Source organism: Rhineura floridana, chromosome 6 (genome assembly GCF_030035675.1).
Source record: "Rhineura floridana isolate rRhiFlo1 chromosome 6, rRhiFlo1.hap2, whole genome shotgun sequence".
Classification (NCBI taxonomy): Eukaryota; Metazoa; Chordata; class Lepidosauria; order Squamata; family Rhineuridae; genus Rhineura; species Rhineura floridana.
Genome location: NC_084485.1, coordinates 149,766,391 through 149,790,686, shown reverse-complemented (window position 1 = coordinate 149,790,686; position 24,296 = coordinate 149,766,391). Strand labels below are relative to the sequence as shown.

At 41.3% G+C, this 24,296-nt stretch overlaps 1 protein-coding gene across 1 annotated transcript in view; it reads left to right on the top strand.

The window, feature by feature from the left end:
* Positions 1-5,819: 5,819 nt before the first annotated feature.
* Positions 5,820-24,296, top strand: part of LAMC1 (laminin subunit gamma 1) — a 195,643-nt gene continuing 177,166 nt past the window's right edge. The window contains exon 1 of the mRNA XM_061634068.1: positions 5,820-6,566. Coding sequence (XP_061490052.1) covers positions 6,176-6,566 — 391 coding nt within the window. The 5' untranslated portion in view covers positions 5,820-6,175. The remainder of the gene's footprint in view (positions 6,567-24,296) is intronic.

The following is a 24,296-nucleotide window of genomic DNA, read 5'->3' as shown; positions in this document are numbered from 1 at the left end:
CTACTAGGCTTGTGTGTAGGCCACATGGGAAAAAACCTGGCATTGTCTATTAGATGTTTGACAGAGAAGGAGAGGAGGTGGTGGTCAGAGCTTGGAGGAAGTAACTAGTTACAAAAAACAAATTACTTGTAATTTATTACTTTTCTGAGGAATGAGTGGGTAATTTCTTTACATCTTGACTGTAATAGAACGAGGAGTAATTTTATTACTTTTGATGAGTAATTGTAATGTTTCCAGCATTAATGGGGGGGAGCAGGGGAAGTCTTCTACTCCTCTGATTTGTGGATGAAAATCATGTGCCTCAAACTGGGCTTCTGTGCAGCATGGCTCTTCCTTTGCGCTCTGTGGGTGTTTAAGAGGCGACGAGGGAGGAGGTGGAGAGCGAGACAGGTGGAGTGGAGAAAACAATTGTTTAAAAGAAATGGACAGTGGTGGAGAAGAGTGGAGTGGAAGGAGAAAGGTGCTGAAAAGCAAGGATATGGATGAAGGAGGAGAAGGAGGCAGAAATGGAATGGAGATAAAGAACTGTGGAGGTGAGAGATGCCACCGTGTGTGTGTTAATACTGTGTTCGCACTTGGTGTGCAGAGAGGTCTCTGCTGCCCTCCCTGGCTACTTTGCTGCATTTCCAGTGTTTTAACTTTTTTGTACCCCAGGGGAAAATGTTTGCTGGGGTGGGTGCGCCTTAGTGGCAGGGCAGGGTCTGGGAGGTGGTTGACGAGAGAGATGACGCTTGCTGGCTAAGAGTGTGTGTATGTGGGGGGGTGCACTTGGTTTGATGCACAAAGATCTGAGCGGTGGCCTCCTCCTGCCTCCCCACCTCCCTTACGAGTGGAGAGACCACTGCTATCTTATGGATAGAAATAATTATCTCTGTGTGTTTATTTTTAATGTTGTTTTAGGCTACTTAGGTGTACAGCAGCCAAAGCTAACACCTTGTAGCCACTCTAGATTTTTTAAGTAACTGAACTGTAATTGTAGTGATTGCTTTTGAGTAACGGTAAAGTAATCAGTTCTTTTCAGAACAACTGTCACTGTAGTGGTAGTTTATTCCTTTTTGGGGCCATGTTAACAGTAATTGTAATTTACTCCTTTTTAAAAGTAATCTTCCAAGCTCTGGCGGTGGTGGGAAGCTAATTCGTTTCCCTCACTCTCTCCTTCACCTATCACTAGTTATCCGACCTGGGCTGTTTACATGTCTTGCTGGTTTTAGTCCAAAGTGTGAATAACAGATACATGTCCTTAAACACCTGGAAACTCCCTAATGCATGTATACGGTTGTTTAAGGAGACACTGTTGTTTATTAAGGAAATACCAGCGTTTCAGAGATATACCTGCAGCAATCACATAAGATTGCCTCATAAGATGCGGAGCTGCTCGTGGTCACCAACCATTAGCTAAAATAACTGTAGTATTTTGCAACTATCTGAACTCATATCTTTCTAAAATTTAAAACTAAATATATATTTAAAATAAATCTATTTAAAGCAAACCAAGACTGTCTAATCCTATGTAGTATACTAGTGAGGAGTGATCTGTCATTTCATCTATAAATTAATTCAGAGTTGGAAGTTTTGCCTCCTGTGACATAAATAAGTAAAGAGAATTGACAAATTGCCCGCAGTTCCCACATCAATTGGTACCACTACGATTGTTTGTTGAACAAAGACATGTATAGAAATAAGCTCGCCTTTCCTACCCACCCTGTCTTCTCTAAAAGGCAACCAGACCTTACACAAGAGCAAGTCCAATCTTTGTTTGCATTCCTGAATCTCAAAAAGGCCTAGGGAGATCCCATGGTGATAACTGTCTCATTCTTAGGGGCAATAAATCACAGCTGGTCCGTAGCCATGTCTGGCAGAACTGACCCATGACAGTATTGAGAATGACATGATTCAGATCAGTTCATGTCCAGGCAGTTGAGCTGATCAGGAATTATAGGAAAAGGTACACGTAAAAAGGTGAAGTGTGAATGTGACAAATGAGTGTTTGGAAGGACTTGTATCAAACAAGTATACTTGTCTGAGAGGCAGGACTGGCTGAGGCTCCCTGTTGAATGCAGAGCTTGGAAAAGTTACTTTTTTGAACTACAACTCCCATCAGCCCCAGCCGGCATGGCCACTGGATTGGGCTGATGGGAGTTGTAGTTCAAAAAAAGTAACTTTTCCAAGCTCTGGTTGAATGTACACTCAAGATGCCACAAACCTTGGCTTGTTGCTGCATAGTATGTTAAATAGTCCTCATCCTAACTGAAATTAAGTCTCTAAGGCTGCAGTTCTGTACCTACTTACAGTCAAGCCCATGGAACTTAAGTCTGGGCAGACTTGCAGAGGATTGAACTCCAAGTACATGGAATTGTATATGTTCATTATTGTTCTTTGTTACTCTGGACTCCCCCCTCTATTGGTGACTATACTTCCTCCCTGCCCTTCCCTACTGCTGAAATGTAGATAGCACACTACTGGGGGCAAACACCTATTTTGTTATCCTAATGAAATATTGTAAAAGCACCGTGCCCAATATGACACTGTTCTACAAGTGAAAGTAATATGTTGCTATTATTACAGGTAATTGTGCTATATAGTGGATATAAATAAAATATAGTGAATCTAGCCACATGCTTATGATCACACTTATGGATTATAAAATACGTGTTGTATAATAATGTACAGTGAACATAATGTTTTCTATTCTCAGATGCCTCATTAATTCTCTTACAATTCTGCTCCTAAAGTGCTAAGAAAAATGCTCAGATGCATTTGAAAGCAGCTAAAGCCTTCTGGATTGTAGGAAATTTTGGTTTTTCTTGACTCATTTAAAATAATATCAAAGCCGCTGTGTAGAAGCTTCTTGAAATTGTACACACACAGCCATTAGACTCTCATTTACACAGTGAGTAGTATTTTATTGAAAGGCATTGAGGTAAAGAGCAAACAGCACCAAGGAGCCAACACAGAAATAAATGTATTCTGGCCCAACAGGAAATACTCTAGTCCAAACCTAGGCCTAATATAGATGGGAGCAGCTGGCTAGAATCAGTGCCATAAGACTATCTTAAATGCAGGTTGAATTTGATCCCAGAATCCTCAGACCTCTTGAGAATTTGTTCCAAATCAAAGAGTGTACTATATATGGATTAGAAATACTACACACATACATGAAAGAAAAATGCCGTTCCCAGAATAAATCATAATAAAAAGTGATTCCATTAATGATTTATCTCAATGGGATTTAACAATGAGCTAGCATGTTTAAAGCTGAAGACAGCATGATTAGCGACCCCTAAATGTACCTTTCATGCTGCAAACTTATGCATACTAGAGTAAGCTTAATGGAAGTCAGTGGGCCTTATTTCTGAATAAGTGTACTGTTAAGAACACTCATAATTTAGAACTTCCCTCCACCTGTTTCATTTCACAAGAATTATTTTTTTGGTGATGCAACAGCCAGAGTGTTGGATTTTGACAAGGTCCTCACAGAATCTAATACATGTTTAGCACTCAGCCAATGGATCTGGATCTTCTGACCTGATAGTGGATGTCCAACCTGTTCTGGATGGGGTTGCACTCCCCCTGAAGGAGCAGGTTCGTAGCTTGGGGGTTCTCCTAGAACCATCTCTGTCACTTGAGGCTCAGGTAGCCTCGGTGGCACGGAGTCCCTTCTACCAACTTCAGTTGGTGGCCCAGCTACGCCCCTATCTGGACAGGGATAGCCTGGCTTCAGTCGTCCACGCTCTGGTAACCTCTAAATTAGATTACTGCAATGCGCTCTACATGGGGCTGCCTTTGAAGACAGTTTGGAAACTGCAGCTTGTGCAAAATGCAGCGGCCAGATTGGTACCAGGAACCAGACGGTTCAAACATACAAAACCAATTTTGGCCTGCTTGCATTGGCTGCCTATATGTTTCCAAGCCCAATTCAATGTGCTGGTTTTAACCTATAAAGCCTTACACGGCTTGGGACCACAATACCTGATGGAACGCCTCTCCTGACACGAACCCACCTGTACACTATGCTCAACATCAAAGGTCCTCCTCCAGGTGCCTACTCCAAGGGAAGCTCAGACGATGGCAACAAGAGAGGACATTTTCAGTGGTGGCCCCCAAATTATGGAATAATCTCCCCAATGAAGTTTGCCTGGCGCCAACATTGTTATCTTTTCAGTGCCAGATCAAGACTTTCCTTTTCTCTCAGGCATTCTAACAGCATGTGCTGAGCTCTAACCCCAGGTCTTTTACTTTGTTTATCTGTGTTTCATGGTGTTTATCTTTGTATGGTTTTAAAAATTGTATATTTATTTTTAATGTTCAATATTTTTAATTTTTGTAAACTGCCCAGAGAGCTTTGGCTATGGGGCGGTATATAAATGAAATAAATAAATAAGCACAGTAGTAATGGTGATACCTTTCTCTCACCACTGAGTAAGAACCTAAGAAGACCCCACATCTAGTCCAGCATTTTGTTCTCACAATAGCCCATGGGAAGCCCACAAGCAGGACATGATGCTATAGCACTCCCCACTTGTGGTCCCCCAGCAGAGGTAGTATATAGCCATTACAACTAGTAGCAATGCATAGTCTTATCCTCCTTGAATTTGTCTAATCCTTTTTAAAGCTGTCCATGTTGGTGGCCATCGTTACCTCTTGTGGTAGCAAATTTCATAGCTTAACTCTGCACTGTGCAAAGCAGTACTTTCTTTTGTCTGTCATGAGTCTCTCACCATTCAGCTTCACTGGATGACCTCAGGTTCTAATATTATTTTTAAAAAATTGTTATTATTTGCATGTGTTTTAAAAAGTGTTTAATTACATTGCTTAGAGATGTTAAGCAGTATATAAATACCTGAAATAAATAATAAACAATAGCGTTATGAGTTTTCTCCCTATCTACTTTCTCAACACCATGCATAATTGTACACTGTACATCTCCATCATGCCCCCCGCCTCAGTTTTTTCCCTAATCTAAAAAGCCCCAAACATAACATTTCCTCCTAAGGGAGTTACTCCAGCCCCTTGATCATTCTGGTTGCCCTATTGTGAACTACAGCCTGCCCGTACCTGTTACAGCCACACAGGCTAAATGTCATGCCTCAAGCTATACAGAACTTGGTGGAATTATTTGTCTGAAAGTCTGTCTCACTGAAATTAACACGTTCTGAATAAACAGGCTCAGGACTGGACTGTGGTTACTGAATGAGGAGGGAAAGGCTCTCCTCATCAGCCCAGAGACACTCCTTTAAACCTAAGGAGTAGGGTTTTCAGGACACAGCATCCAAGCAGATTTCTAGCCCCTTTGCTTTTAATAAATTAACCGTTGAGCCCACGAAAGACCCAGATCCATATTTCCACTCAGCGCTGCAGCTCATTGGGTGGTCTTGAGCTTGACGTCACCATCTCTCAAGTTTTTTGCGGGGAAAGACGAATTAATGTTTTTAAGAATCATAATTCCCGTAATAAGAACGGAGCAGAAATTCTCACGGCAGGCTGCAAATCTGTGCATTTTAGTTATTTACGTTACCGGAGAGCAAAAGCGACATTTACTTCCAAGTATGGCTGCAAATCTTGTCCCTACGTCACTTGCTTGGCAGAAAGGCCCTTGGAATGGAGTCGATTTCCTTCCGAGTAAAAATGGATGGAATTGGGTTAAAATCGTCTCTGCGACCGCTCTCGCCAACTTTTTGTTAATTACGAATAGTTAAAAAAAAAAAAAGTCCTGACAGTGCTGCAGGAAGTTCAGGATTTGCTACCTCCTCCTCTTTTCCCTCAGGGCTCCTTTTTTTTTTTGCAGTAAGTTCCCATGCGGGAATTCTTCCCCATTCAAAGCATTCCAAGGAGGAGGAGGAGGAGGGCTCCTAGCCAGGACTCCAGTCAAGCCCATTCCCCTCCTCCTCTCCTCCTCCTCCGGAGGGCTCCGTATCCCAGCGTGCAACGCGGGTGCCCCCACCCTTTAGCAAAGAGAGTGGAGGGTGGAGAGAGAGCGTGCGTGTGTGTGTTATGTGCAGAGTTGTTGTGTGCGGCTCCCTTGGTGTGGCTGCTCCTCCTCCTGCGACCAGCCGGGGCCCGTGTCCGCTTTCTCTGAAAGGCTGCAAGGCGTGCGCGGCAGGCTGTGTTTGCGGGAGGCCGTCTCCGAGGTAAGGGGCTGATTCTCGGGTTCCAAGAGGAAGGCTAGGAGAGCAGGATGAACGCCCGGCTGCGCTTTGGGCTCGTCTCGCCGTCGCTGCTGCTGCTGCTGCTGCCCGGGTTGTGCGGCGGCGCCATGGACGAGTGCGTGGACGAGCAGAGCGGGCGGCTCCAGCGCTGCATGCCCGAGTTCGTCAACGCCGCCTTCAACGCGACCGTGGTGGCCACCAACACGTGCGGCACCCCGGCCGAGGAGTACTGCGTGCAGACGGGCGTCACTGGGGTCACCAAGTCGTGCCACCTGTGCGACGCCGCCCAGCCTCACCTGCAGCACGGCGCCGCCTTCCTCACCGACTACAACAACCAGGCCGATAGCACCTGGTGGCAGAGCCAGACCATGCTGGCCGGCATCCAGTACCCCAACCCTATTAATCTCACCCTGCATCTCGGTGAGTGGGTGGCATGAGCCGCGGAGGGGCTGGGGTGGACTGGATGATTCGGGGGGTGCCCATGGTGAGAACAAGGGGCCTGACGCCAAACACCTGTATTGCTTTGCAGATTTGAGGTTTATTTAGTCATCATTGGGTTTCCACCTATGTATCTCCTTACTCTTTGTCTTTGCCCGCTGTCAACACTGAAGTTGTAATATCCTGGGGGCAGTGATCCTGGGAGGTGCTTTTTCTTTGTGTGCGTTAAACTCCCAAGCACCATGGATGCCAGTAGTGCTTTGTAAACGGTAATGAAAGCGATTAACTAAATACTTTCTGAAGGTTGTCACCAGAGTATAAAAGTGGTGGCTGTCCTCTGTTTATTCCTTGTGGAAGGTCCTTGGAGAGAGACTGTCTGCAGAATTGGAGGTTCTATATATTATAATAATAATAATAATAATAATAATAATAATATCTTGAATAATATACAGAATAATAATATTCTGTATCCTTATCACTGCTCCTGGTGGTTGATAGTTCTATCTCTTGCAAATTTGTTTAATCCTTTTTTAAAAAAAAATTGTCATAGACAATGGCTATCCTCATATCTTGTGGCAGTGCAAACTATGCTCTGTTGCCTTGGCTGCCTGTCTGGAAGTCTTGCTAAACCAAGCCCAGATGCACAGAGTGATTATTCATTGTAGAGGGAAAAGTCACTTTATGCATCCTTGTTATATATTATATAGTCTGAAAACAAGTTTCTGGGCAAGGCCTTGGCTTAAATTAAGGTCTGGATGTACCTTGTAGCTTCATGATAGGGCAGGAGGTACCTCTTATTGTTCTTTGCTTCTCTCATTAGGGACTTGAGACGTGCTGGAGTTCTGGAGCAGGACCCAAGAGGGCATGTTATCAGTGCTAGAGTTCAAGTAAGGAAGATATGTAACAGTAGTGAAAAAGAGAGTTCCCCATTAAACATGTGCCGAGTGCCTTTACCAAATCTGGCCCCAACATATTGCCCTTGGAACCTTCCCTCCTTATCAGAGGGTAAGACTTTCAGGCGCTACTAGTTTTTGAAATTAGGATCAGCTAGTACCACTGACTTCATTTCCTTTAGCCGGACACACTGCCGCTCCCTGCCTTACTTAATAACAGCTTAATTCAATTCTTCTTCCTCCAGTAAAGCTGCAAAATTGAATTTATAACGAACAAGGGATATGCAGCAATTGTGCTGTCTAAAGTACATGTATGGTTTTGTCTGGTGTACTTATCGTTAAACTGGATCTGTTGAAGCAAAGAGGATGTCCACACAACTTGCTGTGATCTTCATTTGTTCTAGTGACATTCAATCCCCCCCCCCCGTTCTCCTGTTGTACCTCCTTTCCTGGTTAGCTGTCATGTAGGTGTGTCAGAATCGGGGACAGGCTGAAGCATCACAGTCGTATATATTGTTGAAATTGGATACACTGAAATAGCAGCCTAGTTAACAGAGGCATCTGGGCATGTCAAAACTCGTTTTGTCCATTGGAATAAATTACTAGTGTAAATGGCTGCCTTAATCATTGCCAGACCTGGCCAGTAATGAACTATTGCTCAACGTCAGCAGCTGGCCCTGGCTTATATTGTACAAGAAGTATGTTGTGTACAGATACATTGCCTTGCTCTTACACTTAAGACACAGGGCAGAGTCAGTACAAATATCAGTCCTTAATTTGCATTCATTTTCACAACAATTGGAGTGAGTTGCACTGTTCCATTTTTCCAAATAGGGTACAGAGGGAGAGAGGTGGTGGAAAGGCCTCCTGGTGTCCATGGCTGAGTTGCATCTGGCCTTCCACATCTAAGGCAAACGGCCCACCCACCAGTCTGCAGTTATTACTCCTGGTATTGGATTAGATAAGGGGCATCTGGTAATCCTAACTTTGCAACTGTGGTGACTGCAGCTGCAGCCTGTACTGTCACTCCCTTCCGTTTTTCCCATTCCAAGCTGACATTCTTTTTGTTTCGAGCAATGGCTTGACTAAGAACGTAGGAGCCTGTATGAGTTGTATTCTCACATGTGTAATGTGTATCAAAAATTTTTCTCTTGAAAGCTTTTCAGAAGTACCAATGCATAAAGCAAAAGTGTGTGTGTGTGTGTGTGTGTGTGTGTAGTCCTCCCCTGCCAACTGCTTGTTGTTGTTATGTGCCTTCAAGTCGATTACGACTTATGGCGACCCTTTGAATCAGCAACCTTCAAGAGCATCTATCATGAACCACCCTGTTCAGATCTTGTAAGTTCCGGTCTGTGGCTTCCTTTATGGAATCAATCCATCTCTCGTTTGGCCTTCCTCTTTTTCTACTCCCTTCTGTTTTTCACAGCATTATTGTCTTTTCTAGTAAATCATGTCTCTCACATTCCATGTTCCTATTGTGTGCATCGTACAACTCCAGACTCTCCTTTCGCATCTGTGCGCATCAGCCTCTGGGCTTCCTTTCAGCTTTGACTCAGCTGCACCATTAGTCACAGCACTACTCATACTTGTCCTTTGTTCTTCCCCAGTAGCTTGTTGAGTGCCTTCTGACCTGAGGGTCTCATCTTCCAGCACTATCTTGTGTTGCATTTTGGATACTCTGTTAATAGCTAAGAGCTTAATATTCGGGGTGGTGAGAGCAGAGAGTTGGTGTCAAGTGAAGGTGTAGCCTTCACATTTTTAGCCAAGTCCTATGCCTTTTGCTGAGAAGCTACTCCCACTGAGTTCGGTGGGATGTACTCCCATTAAGTGTATTTAGCACTGTAGCATTCCTGATATACTTGGAGGTTGAGGAGTGCATCCTATGTAGATGTAATGCTAGTCTGATCCCTAATGCTTATGTACCCTTCCCTCCTTACAATCTGAGGTGGGGGAGCTTTTAGAGTTAGCATCACCTGCCTCTCATCCTTCTCCACTTAAGGAAACACCTGCAGGCAAGATGTCTTTTGCCACCTGCATGCATTTACAGCTGATTGGAGCTTTGTACTCCAACGGGCATAGTAGAATCCCTTAACTAGACAAGGAACTTCACTATTTCCCCTCTCTTCCCTTTATATTCTCTCATCAGCAATTTCTGGCCTTCGTGCTTTATTCTTAGAGCAGATTTCATTATTTTTCAGGTTGCTTTCTGTAATGCAACTGTTTATTCCTTCTCTTGCTTCCTGTACTAGTATAGTAAGCACTTTCTTTTTCCCATACAAGGACTCTCATTTCCTCTCCGTATCCCTTCCACCACTGCTCCCTTATAAATGTGGAAGGAATCTTTTCCGTCGTTAACCCTCAGCTTAATTCCACTCAATCCTCTTGTTCGCTTAAGATAGGGGGCTTGCGCTTGTGCTAACAAGGACCATGGTTTCATCTTCCTGAGGAGAAGCAATTGGTTATAAGATTTAAGATTTTTCAGGTTTAAATATTGACCAGTTCAGTCTATTAAACATGCCAGTGCATAATGAAGGTAGAAAAATTAAAATAACTACTTTCCAAAGTGCAATTGGGGGAGTGGAGGATGTGCACAGTATACAATTCCATTTTGCCTTTGTTTATTTAGGGACTTGGAATAAACACTTCAAAGGAGTGTTCTGTCTCAGGGTTAAATTGTTGCTTTGTAGTGGTCAAACATAATTTAAATAGGTCACAAAGCAGTTTCACAGTTAATCCCATCACATGCAAAGCAAAAAGGAAATGGGCTGTCTCCAAGTGGTAATAAATTGTAGAGGCTGATTTCTGAAGCATCTTAACAGGTTATTCCTCACTGGATTTCTCTTCTCTTTGGTGTGCTTTGAACAATGTGTGTGGTAGAGCTGGGATTTTGAAGTCTAAATGCACACTTAAAAAAATGATCTGGGTTCTTTAATGACAAAGTAATTTGGGGGGAAAGCTTTTGACACTTCCTGACTGCAAAGGGTTGAATGTTTGCACTCCTGTGATGCAGTAAGTGTAAAGTTGGAGATCTTTTTTATAAAGCAGTAAATGATTATTAGTGGAGGAATAGTTTAATAATTTGCTTATTCAACCCTTTACATTGTACATTCATTCTTTTGTCTGTGCATTTGAGGCAAATGCTTCAAGTTTGAAAAAACAATATGTGAACTTCTGCTGTTGTGATTGTTAAGCAGGAAAATGCTGGAACTATGGTTGATGTGTCACAATACACAAGCCTGTTGCCTTGTTTCAAAGGGAAAATGGAATACACAAAATAAGGCGGTGCCTCTCATTTCATTAATTCTTGCTGCTCGATGGTACATGTGAAATTTGGAGTACAATAGGATGTTATGAAGAATTCTGTCCTGTGACAACATAGTAAGCTCTACTGGTACATGAACTGAACTTATAATTGTGGTAGTTTGCTACTTTGTGATTATTATTTTACTCAGCTATTTTCTCAGGGTATTTTGATAGTGGTATTGTGTTAATGTGGATCTTCTTTAATTTGGCCAATATTGCTAAAAAAGTTTTTCATTTTAGTAATAAGTCTGTTAAATTTCTGGGGGACAAAAAGGAGGGAATGGTAGTATGGGATAATAGTACTATTGGCATATATTGGGCTTAAATCATTTAGATAATACATTAACCAGATTCTTCAAAAATGTTTTAGTCTATTTAAGGCAGGTTGGTGTGGAATGTCCTGGCTTATAACTTCTCTTCATTTTGAATGATTTGCCTGAGTTGTGTTAGAATGCAAGGGCTCTCTGTAAACAGGTGGAGGTGTTTTTCAGATGCTGCACTGCATGGGGAAACTAATGTGTGTTAAAACTTGGATTTAATCTACAATTTTTTTATATACCCTGTTTAGTCATTCACTTTTTTAAAGTGCTTTATGGTTCTCACAAGCTTAAGGTTTGGAGGACTATGGATCTGGATGTACAGTTTCTTGCAAAAGTAGTCAGACCCCCCTGACCAATGCTCTCATATTACAGTAGGGCCCCACTCATACGGCGGGTTACGTTCCAGACCCCCACTGAAAAGCAAAAACCACTGAAAAGCAGAACTCATTGAATAGAATGGTGTGTGACGCCCAAAAACCGCCGTAAAAGCAGAACAAGCGCCGTATGAGTGGGGCTTTAGTCTAATTGCATCTAATTGAGACCGCTGCATTACTGAAGCGCCGTAAAGCGGGGCCCTGCTGTACTGAATTACAAATGGTGCATTGTAATTTCGTTCTGTATGATATTTTATTTTGAAACACTGAAACTCAAAATCGATTATTGTAAGGTGACATTGGTTTTATGTTGGGAAATGTTTGTAAGAAACATAAAAAACTGAAACATGTTGTTTGTATAAGTATTCAACCCTCACGCATTAATATTTGGTAGAGCCACCTTTCGCTGCAATAACAGCTTTGTCTTCTGGGGTACGTATGTACCAGCTTTGCACACAGCGTTGGAAGGATTTTGGCCCATTCTTCTTGGCAGATTCGCTCCAAGTCTTTCAGGTTGGTTGGACATCACTTGTGGACCACAAGAGCGCCACAGATTCTCAATGGGATTGAGATCAGGACTTTGACTGGGCCGCTGTAGGACATTCACCTTTTTGTTCTTGAGCCACTCCAGTGTTGCTTTGGCCTTGTGCTTGGGATCCTTGTTCTGCTGAAAAGTGAACTTCTTCCCAAGCTTCAGATTTTTAGTGGACTGAAGCAGGTTCTCTTGCAGTATTTCCCTGTATTTTGCTCCATCAGTTCTTCCTTCAATTTTAACAAGATACCCAGTCCCTGCTGATGAGACGCATCCCCACAGCATGATGCTGTCACCACCATAATTCACTGTAGGGATGGTATGTCTTGAGGCATGGGCAGCGTTAGGTTTGCGCCACACATAGTGCTTTGAGTTTTGCCCAGTAAGTTCTATCTTAGTCTCATGTGACCACAAAACCTTTTCCCACATAATAGCTGGGTCACTCTCATGCTTTCTGTCAAACTCCAGACATGCTTTCAGATGGTACTTTTTGAGTAACGGCTTCTTTCTTACTACCCTCCCATACAGGCCAGTGTTATGCAGAGCTCTTGATACAGTTGACTGGTGCACCATTACTGCACTCCCAGCCACTGAACTCTGTAGCTGCTTCAAAGTGATTGTTGGCCTCTCTGTGGCTTCTCTCACAACTCGTCTTCTTGTTTGAGCGCTGAGTTTTCAGGGACGGCCTTTTCTTGGCAGTGCCTGGGTGGTGTGATGCCGTTTCCATTTCCCGATTATTGATCCAGGTGTGCTCACTGGGATATCCAAACCCTTGAATAATTTTGTACTCTTTTCCTCATTTATGTATTTGTATTACATTATCTCTCTCTTCTGTAGAATGCTCTTTGGTCTTCATTTTGCTTCAGATCCGCAGCCTGACCAACAATCCTTCAACAGTGGGATTTTTATCCTGACAATGTGACAGCAACTTTAATGGTTCACAGGTGGAGGCCAATGGTAAAGTGTGTCCTCGATAGGGCAATTTATTTCATCTGTGTAAACTGAGAGCTTCCACAGTACAGGGGTTGAATACTTATGCAAGCAACATGTTTCTGTTTTTTATGTTTCTTACAAACATTTCCCAACATAAAACCAATGTCACCTTTCAATAATTGATTTTAAGTTTCAGTGTTTCAAAATAAAATGTAATACAGAATGAAACTACAATGTACCATTTGTAATTCAGAAATATAAGAGCATTGGTCTGGGGTCTGATTACTTTTGCAAGGCACTGTATATCCATTGCTACACACTCATAATATTTTGATATTAAAGGTGTCTGTGATCTGACTGGACTGACCTGAGTCTGATCTAAGCCTGAAGTTTCTACTTCTGCTTGGTATAAAAAGCTTACAGGATATTGAAAGTTGTATCAAATAGACAAGATCCTCATATCTGCTGAAGCGAGAGAAATCATGTTCTTGCAAAAGCTACAATCCTATCTCGAGGGTGGTGAAATTTCTGTTTGAGAAATGGGAGAATTCCTGGAAGACTACTGAAAATAGAAGCGGCTACTGATAGGATTAATTAAAAACTGTTAGACAAGACTAGATTTGAGGTTTAGTTTAAAGATAGTTTGGGCAACATCAAATGTTTGCATAAATCAAGATTCTCACTCTTACAAGCTTGAATGTAGCCATAAGCTATGTGTCTTCAAGAGGTTCACTTTTTGTAAACATTTTATTTAAAAATGTATAAACCATTTTCCATCCAAAAGTGGGTATCAGGGTGATATATAAAGACATTTAAAAATGCAAAAACATTGTAACAGACTAACAGTAAGAGGAATAAAAAGGTTCAACCAGCTAAAAATATAATCTTAAATGCTTTGACAAATAAAAAGGCTTTAACCTGGCACCAGAAAGAAGACTATGTCTCTGCGTTGTACCTACTTCTGGATGGAGTGCCACCATGGAAAAGGCCCTCTTTTGTACATGTATGCTGTACTTCTCCTAAAGATGGACTTTAAAATTATTTAGGGGGTGGAGTAATGTAAAGTTTTATGTGGCTCAAGAGTATTTCAAATGAAGCCATTGGGAGAAGTCATCTGGCTTGGATTTCACTAAATATACAGATGACAAGCATCTCTACTACTCCTTTTCACCTAAGAATTTCTGGAGGCAGTAGAACTCTTGAACAATTGTCTGGATGTGATATTGGGATAGATTAGAGAGAACAAGCTAAAACTCCAGAAAGATGGTGTTGGGTTTTTTAGTCAAAAAGTTCTGGATAGTGGTATCAAAGTGGTCCTGGATGGGATTGTGTTCCCCTCACAGGACCAAATGTATAGCTTAGTGGTGCTGCTGGAGAAGGGCAGGTCTCAGCAAGGGCCAGGACCAGGAGTGCTTTTTGTATGTTTTAGTGTGTATGCTTATCTGGAGCATCCAGGCCTGGCCTTGGTTATTCATGCACTGGTTATCTACAGACTGAACTACTGCAATATGTTTTACATAGGGATGTCTCTGAAGGCAATCAAGAAGTTGCAGGTGGTGTAAAATGTTGCTGCCTTAATGCATGCGGGGGCCAGAAAATCTGAATTTAACTCTGATTTTGTGCCAGTTGCATTGGTTACCAGAAAGATTACAGGCCCAGTTAAAAAATGCTGTTCTTAACCCAGTCCCAAGGTGTTTAGGGCTACAAAGGTTACCTAAAGAATCACCTTCATTGGTGTAGTTTTGCCTATATACTGAGATCTGCTTCAGGGGCTTTTCCTGAGTTTCTGCCCTCAAGATTGGTTAAGTTAGCATGCACAAGATTTGTTGGCACCAATTGTTGAACTTCCTTCCAAATGTCTCATGCCTCATTCATTTCCCCATCATTACTGGTGTTTAAGTAGGCCTTGAAGACCATTCTCTTCATTGTTGCCTATAACTTTGTATTTCACAGCAATGTGCTCTATAGTAATTTATATGCTTCTCTAATATGGATGTATTGTATCTTGTCTGCTCTTTTTATGTATGATTTGTAAGAACGTAGCCCTAAAAAGCCTCTTAAAATATTTTACATAAATAATGTGCTAGTTTGGGACAGTAGTTGCTTGTAAACTGGCTTTACTCGAAAGAAGAGCTTTTCTTTGGGTTGTCCCTGAAGATAGTTTGGAAGCATTAGTCTACTTATTTGTTGGCTGATGGCAAAAAGCAAGACTGTCATCCCAGTCCTGGCACAATAATAGTGTCTGCCTTTTAGCTTCCTGGCCCAACTCAGGGTGCTGGTTCTTTTTTACCCCTGAACAGTTTAGGTTCTGCATACCTTTTGGGGGTGCCTTCTCTCATATGTACCTCCTTATTCTTTAAATAACAGAGAGATACCTTTCTCTGTATTTAGAGTAGGAAGACTGCAGGGCAGGCCACTTCTGTTTATGGTGCTCACCTTGTGGACTTCCTTCTCATTAGAGATCATTTTCCTTCTGCTGGTATGAAAACATCTTAAAACTATTTGCCAGAGTCTGAAAGAGTGTATCAGGCTGTGGTTATTGTTGTATAATTATCAAGATGCATTTTAGGTTTAGCTTTTAGATGTCTTATATGTTGCTTTGAGTTTTTGTTGGTTTTCCAAAAACAAAGTAAATAAAACTCACATCTGTGTTTTTATCTGTATTGCATATTTGGTAATCTTAACAGACAAGAAAGTGTATAAAAAGAGAAAAAAACAGAATGCTGATTGTCTCTGGAACATTCAGATATATAGAAACCATGTCTTTTAATTTTTGTAAGCCATTTTGACTCCCAGTTTTGGGGGAGAGTTGAGATATAAATGCATAGTAATAATTTTGCCTTGTGCGCTAACCCAGCCATCTTTATAGAAGATAGAGGTTTTTTTTGTTAATACTTATGGACTGTTAATAGACAGAATTAACAGATCAAATGTAACCTAATTTTACAGGTTTGTCATGTTTGACTTTATTCTTTTTCCAAGGCCTCGTGGTTTTGTTTTGTTTGTTTAAAATGAAAGGTAGGATAAAATATCCCAAATAAAATATTTTGTGAAGGGACCTTAATTGTATCGACAATAGCTAGTTCATAGGTTAACAAATCAGTCTTTTGCATGGTACCAAATGAGCAGTGGAGGCAAATCTGTCCTGAATGGGCTTAGTGTTGCCTGGAAACAGCATTCTACTACTGAGATTGTGGTGCCAGGTTAGAAGTGAAGAAATTTTAGATAGCTCAAACTGCATATTTCACCTCAGTGTGCACAAGGCTAAATCTTTCACATGACTGTTTTTGACCTGCTTTGTTTCAATTCAGTTGACTCTTCTTTGCTCCGAGGACTCAGTAGGATGCAGTTCACTGTGGGGTTCTTGTATTCTAACCAGACAAGAACCCGATTGAACATGCAACCATCCATGTGTGTCTATGGTTCATACTCACAGTGACAAAAAGGCATTATGAAAACACAGACACAAAACCAGAGTTCTGTCAGGGCTGACTTTCTCATAGCTTTTTCTGCAGTACAACACTATATATGTCTTCTGGGTTAATATACCACACCAAGGAATGAGTAGCCTGTTTGCTCAAACAGAGAAACTGAAAATAAGCATTTTTTCCCTACTTGGTCAGCTTACAGAGGTGTTTTCATGTGTGAAGCTTAAACCAGCTTTTCTTTACTCATACACGGGTTGCCAGATGAATCAGAATTCTCTTCCACATTAACAATATGCACACACAGCACAACTTTTGTGAGCATGCCTTAGTAGCGTGCTTTATTCTCATGTGTGAAAATGGTACAAGGCAAGTTCCTGCTCTTCAACAACAGTATCACTGTGAGCCGTCTGAATAATGAAAATCTCTGGTGTTTGTTTATCAAACGTCTTGAACTCAGTAGTAGTGAATGTTGCTGTACTTTCTAGGATAGGACATCATCCAAGAGACCTCCATGCTTGCTCTAGTGCTTCCAAGTAGTCTGTAGCCTCATTGAGGAAGCCACTTCTGAATGCCTTCCCATTGGGCTTCCTTTAGTTTGCTTTATTGCACCAAAGACTGAAGGCAGAGGAAAACCTGCCACACATTGGTAGAAGCAGTAGCGAGGGAAGGCTTGGAATATGCAGGGGCAGTACGTTCCAGAAAGGCTGGTGCACCCCTGGCTAGTCACTTAGTGGACAATACACAACTGCTCAGCTGTCCTGCTCCAAAAAATGAAGTCTGTGGGTAGGCCTAAGCTTATGGAGTCCAAGGAGGCTAAGGCCTCACAGAACACTGGCAAACACTGGTCCTAGGCTATGGTCTGAAGGCACATAAGGCCAGCTCCCTGCTGAAGCTAAGCAGGGTCAGGTCTGGTCAGTGCTTGGATGGGAGACCGCCTGGGAATGTAAGATGCCTTGGTTTCATGAAAAAGAAAGGCGGAGTATAAATGTAATAAATAAGTAAATAATAAACAATGGTAGGATAAATCAAATATGCAAAGTCAGAGACAAACCAGAGGCAGGCATGAGTAATCAGTCTAAAATGTGATCCATTGGGCAGCATCAGAAAGGTAGCATTCCAAGCTCAGCAACAAAGAAGATCCAATTTAGGCCAGGTAAGTCAAGGTGTCCGGTTTCAAAGTCAGGGAGCTAGAGGCCCATGTTGTTCCAGCAACTGGGAAGGTCAAAGGAAGGACTGATACATCCTGATGTCCCAGGCCATGCCTAATTCCAGCTCCTGGTATTTAAGCATGTTCTGAGAGCCCTTCCTTACAAAGAGTCCTTTACTCCTGAGTAAGCTGGTAACTTTGGGGTCTTTGTTGTGGGCCTGCAGTCTGGAATATTTAGGCACTTGGCCACACACGAACTGTGATGGTGGTGGCTTGACCTCTCTGTTGGACTTCACTAGGGACTCGTCTGTTGGTACTCAGACTGGAACCCATTCTGAGGGCCCCTCCAGAGGACCCTCTGCAAGCAGCCCTGGGGATGCTCCCCCTGGACTCTTGGTATCTCCAGGGCTGACAGCAGGGGACCCTGCCTGCTTCCCCCAAGTTTTCAGTCAATGGGAGTGGAGGTCCAGTTTGTCCTCCGAGGAGCTGGTGTTCAGCTCTGGGTTGGGAATGGGCATAACATCAACCATTAATGGAAATGCTGGCAGCCCTTTGTGCCTTGGACTCTAGTAAAATAAATGACAAACTATCCCATATATTGCAACACTCATATGCTGCTTTTTTAAAGAATGTGACTGTGCCCATATATGTTTCTTTTTTCATGCTCCAGATGGAAATAAATAACTTGTTTCTAGTAAAGAGATTATACATGAGATTCTAAATGCCCAAGATGCAAGAGATTTTAAATATTTTATATATTGCATTCTAAAAGTTGTTTAAATAACTATCATAATCTTGGATTGGGATTTGTAATTGCCAGATTCCCGGACAGGCTGAAGACTATTGCTTTAGCCCACCTTTACTGGTTGTTGTTGGTTGTGGCATTCAACATTTTTATTCTACTCTCTCTCCATGGAGCTTGGTGCATCAAACATAGTTTCTTCTCCTTTCCCCCATTTGACCCATAGCTTTCTTTTTTCTGTCTTTGAGTAGTACAACAAAATCTGGATGCTTACAGCCTAGTGTGGTGTTTTGGTGAAGAGACTGAACTGTGAACCAATAAGTCTCCAGTTCAGATTTCATCTCTGCCAGGAACTGATTAGTTGTCTTCATCCAAGCCTTTCTCTCAACCCTCCACATGCAGTTTGGGGATAATTTCTGACCTCCTTAATGTTATGTTGTAAAGATTACAGAGATCATGCTTAGTGTTTTTAAGCCCCTTAAAAGCAATTTATACGTGCTAAGTGTCATTATTATTATGGGAGCCCTTTTCTACTAAGTATCTTTACAATAACACATGTAGCCTTCCTGCCCCTATTTAAATTTCAGCAGGAGGGGGGAATTATAAGGAAGATTTTATTTACTGTTCTGTAACCATAAGCAAATGATTTTAAAAGCTAAGCATTCTATGGAAGGTTTATGTTGCATGAGAAATTTTAATACTTGAAATTGGCAATTTTAATACTTAAAGAACAGTAACTTCTGTTCTGCCTCTGGGTTTTTTTCTTGGATTATTTGCTTTGTTTTATTATTTGGATAAAACTGAGGAGCTGTCAGTTTTGAGTTAACCTGTCAGGGCAGTGCTGGACCTACAATCATGTTGGGGTAGGAATCTTGAAATATGCTTAAATAGGATGTGGATTTTTTCTTCTGTAAATAAATGAATTTATTGTAAGATAATAGCACCAGACTTAAAATGACTCTTAACTGAATTATGTCATTATCTGGTCTAGTGTTCCTTTTTTTAAATCCATGAGAACTCATTCTTCTACACTGAAAATACACTGCAGGCCTGCAGCCAATATTTTGGTTGGTTTCCAGATCAATTTGTGAACTTCAGCTCTGCTCACCTCTGTACCCTTTTTCCTCTCCATCCACCCATTCTTGTGCTCCCTGTTCTCCTTCTGTCCTAAATCGCATACTACCTTTCTCTACCCTTCCAATTCCTCTGGGCCACCTTTTCTCCCAGCCCTTGCTTCTTAGTCCTCCTTTTGTCCTGTTCCTTTCTCTTCCTTCTCATAGGCCATGCCATTTTCTTTCACTAGATTCCTAGGCCCTTCTGTTGATCCAAAACAGCTCAGGTACTGGCAGCAGCTGTTTACACATAACCATGCTCATTCCCTTCCCAAAGTGCAATTTGCCAAATGAGTGTGGTTGTAGGAGAAGAGGGAGATAAAGGTTTGTTGGGCCAGAGAGAGAGAATATTATTAGGGTTCCTGAATAAGAGGAGGAGCTAGCCATTTATGTCACTGAAACCTGGCCCTTCAAACACTAGATTCAGCTATAGATGCTTATGTATGTCCACAACATGAAAGTTAGGAACTTGTATGCCAGAAAGAGCTGTGGTTCCCAATGAACGAAACAGAATAGTTTGCATTTGTAGAAATCACAGATAAGGAACACTTCTGTAATGGATACGATAAAGCAGGGGTAGCCAGTGTGATGCTGTGGACTACAACTCCTATCAGTCCTAGCCAGCATGGCGAACAGTCAGAGATGGTGGGAGTTGTGGTAACTTTCAGGTTAGACTACATTGGCTAGCCCCACTGTTACAACACACTTTTATTACGTCCCACGTTGAACTCGTTGGGTCTTACTGCAGAGTAGACATGCATAGGATGGCATTGATAGCTGTCATTCTGGCTTCTGTGCTTTGGTAGGCAAGATATGCAGCCTCTCTTGAAGAGATTTCTTTTTTTACATATCCAAGAAGTGAAGATTAAATAACCTGGAAGAAATCTCTCTGCTGAACACTGTCTCTAACTGTGTAATTTGTTAGGAAATCCTTGGGAGACTTTGTTAAATCAAGGTCTGGGAATAGCTTGCTGAGCACTTCAATGACTTCACTGTGGTATTTGTGGAGCCCTGAGGGGACTCTATTTTAGTTAGTTTCACAAAGGCTTGATTTACATTTTGCAGGTTTCAACATGAGTAGTGAAGAGAAGAGATCATTTTTTAAATGGCCAGCAGTTGTTTAGTACAGTTATATAAAGTTGCTGCAAAGCTCTTTATCTCCACCCTGCACCCTTTAAACTCTCAGGTTTTTCTGTAATTCCTTTCTCCCTGCATTACTGGTGCCATTTTAGGAGACACTTGGGAATAGTATACATGGCTGAGCATTTATTTTAAGGGATGGAAGGAGTTGGGGACTGTTTGGCATTTTGCTGTACAAAATAGCTGCTATTTGTGGTCTCAGACAGACTTGCCATGGAGGGATCTATCGCTGGAGCAGGCACTTTCTAGTAGTCGTCCGCAATTTTTAGTATTTACTTATTGTCTCTCTTAATGTTTCTGTAATTATGTAGAAGGTTTGAAGGGTGAAGGCTTGTCATGGATATGAATATAACAAATGTCACACTTTGGGCTGGTGCCAACAAAATGCCTAATTTGGACATTGCACCAAACCATAGTTTGTGCTAATCCCAGTTCAGAACCTCAGCAACAGTATGAGCTTCTAAACATGTAGTTTAGCTGTAGATTATAGAAGCTTGCCTGCATTTATTTTTCTGGCTGCTCAGCACTTGGTTTTTTATGGAGCACTGGCCTCTGGAGCCACAGCCATAACTATCCACCATCGAGACAAACAATTGTTGACACACAAGGTAGTTTGTAAGCTTACTTCAAATCACATGTGTTGAAACTGGTTTGCAAACCATGGTTCTTTAATTTGGATATCATGCCAAACTAGTTAAGATATTTATATTGAACCAGTAGTGATTCCTTAAACAAGGCTGACTGCTGGATTGTGTTTTCTTCCCCTGTCTCATCCTGGTTAAGACATTGGCACCAGCCTTAACCAAGGTTCTTGAGAAACATTTCCAAGCCAGCCTTATATGTAAGTCCACATGGTAATAGTCGGCAACCATTTTTAATTAGTCTGCCTGCAGATTCCTTTTTTTTTTTTTACAATAATTTTTATTCAAATTTTCATAAAACATAGAAAACAAAATCATAAAACATTCAAAGACAAAAAACAAAACAAAACAAAAATGATTAAACAAAAAAAAATAAAATGTTGACTTCCCATTTGTCACATATCAAATCAGTTATAGGTCTACAATATATAACAATCCTGTCTCTTAAATCATATTATAAAATCACTTTCCTCCAGTAGTTATCTTAATTAATCATCAAATCTCATAAACATTACTTTATTCTTTCCACAAAAAGTCAAAGAGAGGTTTCAATTCTTTAAGAAATATATCTATCAATTTTTCTCCAAATAAACATGTCAATTAATCCATCTCGTTAATAATTATAATAATCTTATTGTCATAACCATAGTCCAAATAAACATTTCGATTAATCCATCTCATCAGAATCTGTTAGGTCCAATAATTTCAATAGCCATTATTCCATTATCCCTATTAGTTCCATCTTCCATCTTCAATAGTCCTGTTAAGTCCAGTAATTTCAGTGTCCAATCTTCCATTATCAGTATTCCATAATAATCTTGCTGTTGTAGCCATAGTCATATAATAAGAGTCTGATGGGAATTTCCTCTATCCCAAATATTTTCTTGCCATCCATTCTGAATAAGTTGCTGAAATACTGTTGTAAAGTCATATCTGTGTTCTTCTTTTTTACAAAATGCACTGGCTCATCTCTTAAGAGTTTTTCCATTGTCACATGGCTGCAGTTAATTCCATAGATTTTCTCTATATCAAGCTCCATCACATCATTCCAGTCCAGAAGATTATCCAAGCCATTGATAACTTTATCTCTAATATCTTCATTAATTTCTTCAGAGATAACGTTAAATTCCAAACAGTAGATTTTATTTCTAAAATCCATAAACTCCAGATCTTTTTCCAATTCCACATTTGTTCCAATCTCCAGGGCTTGTATCTTCCCTTTATTTTTTCTTTTCTCATCTCTGATCTCATTCTCCTCTCTCACAGGATCCCCTATTTCTTTAAGCTCCTGCGTCATTTTGCTCAGTTCAATTTTCAGCTCCTTACTACCCTGTCGCAGGGTTTGTTTCGTTATCTCAATCTCATCCATTATTTTCTGAAACATAGTTACTTCCAGATTCTCAGCCACTTTCTTGATTGCCATTTTTAAAACCACGAAAACAAAGCAAAACAAAAATAAAGAAGAACCACTTCTTATTTCAGCAACAATTGGGTTAATATTCCAGGCTTGATGACATCACAGTATAAACAGAGCAACCTGCCTTATCTCTCTATGTTCAAGAATGCAAAACAAATTTAGTTTCCAGCATCAAAACAGTTAGTGGCGTCGTGAAGAAGCAGATTCGTCAAAATAAAATAGACCAAAAAGAGAATAGTCCCAGACAATATAATATTCCTCGGAATAGAAATCAGGAATAGAAATCCCTCTTCTGTTTATTATCTTTAGAATGCACTTCCAGGACAGCTTTTTGCGACAGAAACAGAGATAAGCTGTTAATTTCGTGAATAACAGAGAAGAGCTATATCTCACCCAGAAGTTGTCCAAAGCCGATCAATCTGACAAATCTCCTTTTGCTGCAACAATTTAAACCAAGTAAAAAAAATAATAGAAAGAAGGGTGCTTGCCTGTTAGTCCGTTCTCTCTTTAAAGAAAAGATAAACGTATCGCTTAAACAGATAGAGCTTGTTAGGAAGTCCGTCCGGCATTGTTGGCTGGACCTTATCTCATAAATTAATGAAATCCAGTCCTCCCAACAGAAACAGGCTTTTGAGGTTGATCTCTATGTTTCTCCCTGCCCGGGAGAAATTTCATCAGTCAAAAAAAAAATGTTCTGACTGATTTATATCTGAATAAGCTTCTTTTGAGGCGGGAGCCCGTCCCAAAAGCAGGCACAAGCGAAGTCACCCTTCCCGGAAGTCTCTGCCTGCAGATTCCTATGTCAGTCATTTGCATTATGTCAGTGGTGTAAATAGTGAGGTGGAGGAAGGACCATGCTTCAGTTTTTTTCTGAGTCAGGGATGGGGAACTTTAGCCCTGCAAATGTTGTTGGACTCTAATTCTAATCATCTTCAACTAGCATGGACCGTGGTAAAGGATAATGGGAGTTGTGGTCCTTTTAATGTTGTTGGGCTACAAGTTTCCCATCCCTGTTCTAAGTGATTACGCCTTCCTGTCTGGTTGCTTGGAGGGGGTTATTACTTACTATAGGTTAACATGGGAAGGAACGTGAAAGAGCCTTATGATTTGGAGCATTGTTCTCCTAGTAAAGCAAACAGAATACTCAGTAATACTTGGTGGTACATTGTACTACAAATCTGCTGGTATCTATTTACTGCCAAAGTGCCACCAAAGAGTTGACTGACCTTGTACATTTTAAGTAGTGACAAGGGTCACCCATAAGTATGTGGTTTGCTGAAAGCAGTAAAATTGTGGGTTTGCTATACTGTGGTTTTTGTTCTGCCAAATTTTGAAGATGTTGGTGGAATTGCTACTTAGCCCAGGTTCCATTTTCAGCGTACTCAGAATACCTCTGTGCTGTAGATGGAGGAGGATAAATAGTAGTAGTAGCTTAGATTTGTCAAGGCACTTCGCATATCTGATAAACTGAAGCTTAATCCAGACAAGACTGAGATGCTGTTGGTGGGTGGTTCCTCTTTCTGGCTGAGTGGCGTGTGGCCTGCTCTAGATGGGGTCACACTCCCTCTGAAGGAGCGGGTTCATAGTTTGGGGGTTCTTCTGGATCCATTGCTGTCACTTGAAGCACAGGTGGCCTCAGTGGCACAGAGTGCCTTCTACCAGCTTAGGCTGGTGGGCCAACTATGACCCTATCTGGACAGGGATAACCTGGCTACAGTAATCCATGCTCT